Source organism: Sarcophilus harrisii, chromosome 5 (genome assembly GCF_902635505.1).
Source record: "Sarcophilus harrisii chromosome 5, mSarHar1.11, whole genome shotgun sequence".
NCBI lineage: Eukaryota > Metazoa > Chordata > Mammalia > Dasyuromorphia > Dasyuridae > Sarcophilus > Sarcophilus harrisii.
Window position 1 is genome coordinate 136,783,572 of NC_045430.1, and position 6,000 is coordinate 136,789,571.

Below are 6,000 nucleotides of genomic sequence, written 5' to 3' on the forward strand. Positions count from 1 at the left end.
GGCCTAATAGAAATATCATTGGACCAAAAGGTGTGTACAGCTTAGTGAATTGTGGAGGCATAGTTACAAATTTAAGTAGTTTCATTTTAGACATTCTTCCTTTTGATATTAATCATGTAGTGATAACAATTAATAATAAAATATATTTAACATCACAACTTCCCATATGAAGTTGGTAGAAAAAGTATTATTCTATCCACTATACTTTTTGAGGAAATTACTCAATAATCATAAATAGTTAACTTGTCAGGTACCATAGTTAGTGTCAGATCCTGGGCTGGTACCATTTTCATTTATTGAAGATGAATCCTTCATATAATGTTCCAGAGAGCAAGATAAGGCAGCTTGTGTGAACATGGTTTTGTTCACACCATGAGAAACAAAGCCAAAAATGAAGGGTTTTTTCCTACTTTGCTTATCTGTGGGAAAGCAGAACGTATAATGCTTACTTAACTGTCAGTTTCTTTTTTCCTTTATATTTCAGAGGAAATATTCACATATTTTTTCACATGAAGACAAAGCATAGTCCAATCATTGCGAGTAAATTTAATTTAGTTATTTTGCTCCCTCTTTGACTTACATCTCCTAGGTGTATTAGAAGGGGATGTATAAAATGGGAAAGCTTCCAGCTTTTTGGTGGAGGTAGTTGTTTTCTTTAAAAGTGAGACCATTGACACTGCATGGAATTAAACAGTATTAAAACAGAAGCTATAAACCACTTTACCCATTTTACTAAAGATAGATTCACTATTCATTGGCCCACATTGTGAGCCAGTCAAGTTTGAATGTTTTAAATGCCTTTCAATATTATTTCTTCAAAGGGGATTGTAACAACGGAGGTACTTGTCTATTGTGCTTTTCACTTGTGAACTCTGATTACCATATCATATTATACAAAGGTATGGCAAATATTTCCACAGACTGCTTATTTTAGAGTATCACATATTCTACCACAGTATCAAAGTACATTCCAAAATAAAGAAGGAAATTCAACTTAAAATGTAAAATGTAACTACCCTTCCAGTCATAGTTCATCTCAGTTACAAACTTCTACTTTCAAAGAGCTCTATCAACCTTTGTTCTTGCCATTCCACTTGACGATTAACAACTCAACCTATTACTGCTCCATATACTCACATACTGTTTGGATCATTTATTTGATTGTCTTTTATCTAGAAAGACGTATTGGTTCCTTTCAGGGGAAAAAAAAAAAAAAAAAAAAACAAAAAAAAAAAAAAAACTTTGTCATCAGACTGCCCATATGGGTACTTTCCTGAGAGCTTATTCTTACTTAATCAATGGTTATTGATTTCACAGTACAGTCATGGAATTCAAATACCAGTCTGTGCAACAGGAATTGTTTATTGAATCAATTAATGTACAAAGGCAGGCCAATGGAAAAGTTTGTGTTTTTCCTATATTTTTCCCCACTGTGTTTTGTAAGTCTGAAAGACATTTCAATTGTGCATTTCAATTGTGTGGTTAGACTTAATAGGATGCAAATGTGAATGATTGCACTGCATAAGGTTCAAGCAGACGCTGGCTTTTTTTTTTTTTTTTTTTTTTTGATAGGACACAAAGTAGCCTGTGTGATGACAGACATAAAGGAAAGAGATCTTGCAGGTTCACTGAAGTATAAATATGTAACATGTTTTCATTTGCTTGTAGCCCTCTCTGTTTTTAATTTATTGCCTCCATTTTCCAATTCTGCAGCTGAAACCTGATGAAAGGGTCATCAAAACTGAATATGGACTGCTGATTCGCACTCTGCAGAAGAAGGATTCCGGGATGTACTACTGCAGAGCACAGGATCACACATTCATCCACACCATCGTGAAGTTGACTTTGAATGTTATAGAGAATGAGCAAATGGAAAATACTCAGAAAGCAGAACATGAGGAGGGAAGGGGCAAAGATCTACTGGCTGAGTCCCGGCTGAGGTACAAAGACTACATGCAAATCCTCAGCAGCCCTAACTTCAGCCTGGACCAGTACTGCGAACAGATGTGGCACCGGGAAAAACGAAGGCAGAGAAACAAAGGGGGTGCTAAATGGAAGCACGTGCAGGAGATGAAAAAAAAGAGAAATCGTAGACATCACGAGGACCCTGAGCATCTTTCTAGAGCCATGGCCACGTAGTCCTTCCTCTTTATCTTCAGGCAATGAAACTCTTCCCTGCAAAAGAAAAATGCTATGTTCTATCTTAGCCTCTCTTCAAGGAGATTTGCTCATGTACAATAATAGTAATCTGGATGAGACTGTAATGGGAAATACAGGTGCCTAAGGGGAATTTAATAATTTAAAACCATTTTGTTCTGAACTGACATGATAAATCCAAGAGTCCAGAATCCCTGATGAAATTGGAAATTTCTTTTGAGTTTTTTCCCCTAGTTTGTTGTTTTATTTAGTTAGGTCATAAAGATAAGTGAACTTAGTCCAGTTGAATAATTTTCATTTATAGTGATTCATTTTGCTCTTATATACTTTAAAATGTCAGTTTACTATGCATCAGTGCTGTTTGTGAACAATTTATTTCACTCTTGAGCTACCAGTATCATGGTAGTGAGTAGAATGATTGTACAGCATAGAACAGTTCACATTATCAATGAAATTTTCCCAGTGAGTCAAGCACTACTGGAGCATATGTTAGGCATTTAGTGAGGTACATTGATTCTTCCAGGCCATGGTGGTTCCATTTAGTACAGTGGAGCTATGATTTACTCAAGACTTAAATATATCTCCCAGAATTCACAGCTCCTAACAGGGAAGAGCCAGGAAGATATGTGATTTTTTTAGAACATATGCTCATGTATATAAGGATCAAAATAGTTGAGGAACTGTCAGAACACAAGGTGCTAGTTATTTAGTAAAATAAGATAATAAATGTGAAATAGCAGATAAAAGAAAAACAATAAATTATCTACAATGCTCTAATGTATAGGCATACAAATGGGATTTGCAAGCTGACAGAGAAAAAATACAATCATAAATTTTTGGCTTCAGGGAATATCTATTTTCTCATTAAAAAAAAAAAAAGAAAAATCACAAATTAAATGGGAGAAATGTAATGGAGCTTTATTCATTAGGGCATAAGTAGTTGCCAATTTGCAATCCATCTGCTAAAATGAAATCTGAAGTAAAACAAACTGCCAGCATGATACTGAAGAGTACATTTTGTAGGTGATTATGGGAAGGATGAACTCAAATTTTATTAACAAACAATGGGATTCTGGTGTATACTTTCTTCTGTTTTTCTAAAAATTTGCCATGCTCTGTCATTATTTCTCCTTGTTGCAACAGTTCTTCCTCCTTTCCCTTCTTTAGGTTAGGTTATATTTAAGAGTAGAATAATAGGAAGAAATCAAAAGATGATAATGGAGGATGAGCTAAATTTTTGGTGGTTGGCAGAACCAGTGCACAAAATAATAATGAACGGAAAGAGTTAAAATAACTCTTTGACTTTTTGTTCTTTTACAATGGCTTTTGGATTTAGAATTATGTATTACAATTCAAGCAGAATTGTCCTAATTCTTTTTTAATATAAATAAAATGTCCAAATATAGATAAGTAAAATTATAAGTTTAAGATGATCAGGTTTTCATGTTTTCATTCTTTTAAATTCTCCTTTTAGCTTTCCTTTTTGAATATGCACATATGCACATGTCTCTTTTGTGCAGGACATACCTTCTCTTCTCCCACTTCACAACCACGCTTAGCCAGCCTTTCTCTGTTTTGCTTTTTCACGCTTTTTTGAGTGTGAAATGGAAAATTAGCCACTTCCTTCCATGGAAGAAGGCTTTGAATGAAAATATAAATGACAGACTTTGCTTTTTTCTCATGCATTTGACACATCCTGAGAGGAAGCCTGTGGGAAAAGTATATGATTGGAGGGCATCTCATGAGGACTTGAACTTAGAATCTATCATTTTGGCTCTATGCTTTGTAAATTTCCTCTCTCCCATCCTCATTTTAGTTCTTGTTGGCCTATGTCATATTTAACATGCCTTTGTATGAGAGCTCACATTTTATTTTTATATATACCTTCACATATTTGTGGATGTGTTCAATGCTGCCAATTTTTTTTAAAGAAAAACACTGAAGAAAACCAAAATTGAATAGTTACAAAAAATGAAAGAATCACTTCAAATAATGGATATTAATTAATTTAATTAATGAATTTCTGAGTTGAAATTTTCATGAGTTACTTCTAGATCAAGAGAAAACATGATGACAAATTTATTTTTTTTCAGATATACCTACATAGTTTGTTGATAGCAACTAAAATTGTAGATTAATATGAGAAATACTTAAATGTCAACATTAAATAAATCCAATTAGTAATATAAAAATAATTTGAAAATTCAAAAAGAAAAATTCCCTTAATCCTTAAAATTGCTGAATGTTTAGTTATGATGAAGTGTTCATGGGGGCATTTTTCCAAAATGTCCAGAGAGAAATAGTACATTAGGATATAAGGAATAAAAGGGCTTCTAAATGTGTTCATTGCTGGTGGCTAGTAAAAAAAAAAAAATACTGGAAATGTGATTAGTAAAATATAAATCCCACATGAGGTATAATCATTAACCCATTGTTTGTAAAAATTTTAAGTCTAATAAAATGATCTATCAAAGAATACTGGATTTATTCAACATTAGTTGGATTCAATCATTATAACATGTATATATGTAATATACTTATGTGTGCATATAGACAGTTATGATTAAATGTTTTTAACCTTTGATTATCTTTAAAAAACATTATAAATTATTCCTTTTCATACATAGAACTCACAACAACCAACATCTTTTGCCCACAAATTCACTAGAGCTGCTATTAAACAACTTAACTGACCAATTTACAATTTTGCTTCTTTTGCCTTTTTTTTTTTTGAAATTTTAGTATATGTTAAGCACTGAAATAGACAAATATGAACAGGAAAGGGAACAGGAAGCAATTTCATAAAACTTAACAATTAATTTTGAAAATAATGTGGTTTTGATATGCTTGTAAAGTTCTCCTCTGATGCTCTGCAGGGACTATGGATTTTCAAAGAGGGTATCTAAAATCATGTATTCTTAGAGGTTGGACCAAATTGGAAAAAAAAAATTTGTACAATATTGGTTGGTGATGAGTTGTATATCTATTGTCTGGCTAAGTTTGGGGATAATTATCAGATATTTAAGTACAAGGTATGAGGGGAGGGGACCAAGTAAACTAAGAGGAGTCACTGTATTCTTCATGGTGCAAGAACCATTCCCACTGATGAAATTATGGAAACTTAAAGTTAATATAGACATAATTTAAAACTATAAGTAATAGTGTTACTCTAGACTACAAAGTACTTTTTTTATGTGTGTGAGCACCATAATATTTATCTTCTATTCTCCACAAGTAATGATACGTTTCTAATTGCATATCAGTAAATAATCAATAAATACTTATTGATTGGAAAGTAATTGCAGAAGAATGTATATTTCTTTAGTATTTTCACAATACTCTCATTGGAAAAATTTAGGGTTTTGGTGTTTTGGTTTTTTTTATTTTTGTTTTGTTTTTTATCTTCTGGTTTATATTCATTAAAAAAAAAAAAAACTATTCTGACTTTGTTACTTCCTACCTAATAGTGCCATGAACAACATCTTTGAGCCTTGGTGTCTTCATTTGTAAAGTAGACTAGCTTAAAAATCCCTATCAACTCTATATTTGTTATCCATTGTCCCAGTTCAACTGAATCTGTTAATCCAATTTACTGTAGTAAAAATGTCTACTTGCACATAGACTTAAAGCATATAATTCTAAAACTCTATTTTCTTTGTGATATTTCATATTAAATCTTCCTAAACATGTAAAGGAAAAAAATCATAGTTGTATATCTAGTTGTTTAATAATAGCAATATGCATTAGTGATTTCACATTTAGAAAACACTTCTTTCACATGAATTTCTTAAGAGAAGCTGAATCATTATTCCCATTTTACAGATGATAAAATGGAGACTCAGA

At 32.3% G+C, this 6,000-nt stretch overlaps 1 protein-coding gene across 1 annotated transcript in view; it reads left to right on the forward strand.

The window, feature by feature from the left end:
• Positions 1–5,638, forward strand: part of SEMA3D (semaphorin 3D) — a 224,726-nt gene extending 219,088 nt beyond the window's left edge. The window contains exon 18 of the mRNA XM_031938642.1: positions 1,714–5,638. Coding sequence (XP_031794502.1) covers positions 1,714–2,139 — 426 coding nt within the window. The 3' untranslated portion in view covers positions 2,140–5,638. The remainder of the gene's footprint in view (positions 1–1,713) is intronic.
• Positions 5,639–6,000: the final 362 nt, after the last annotated feature.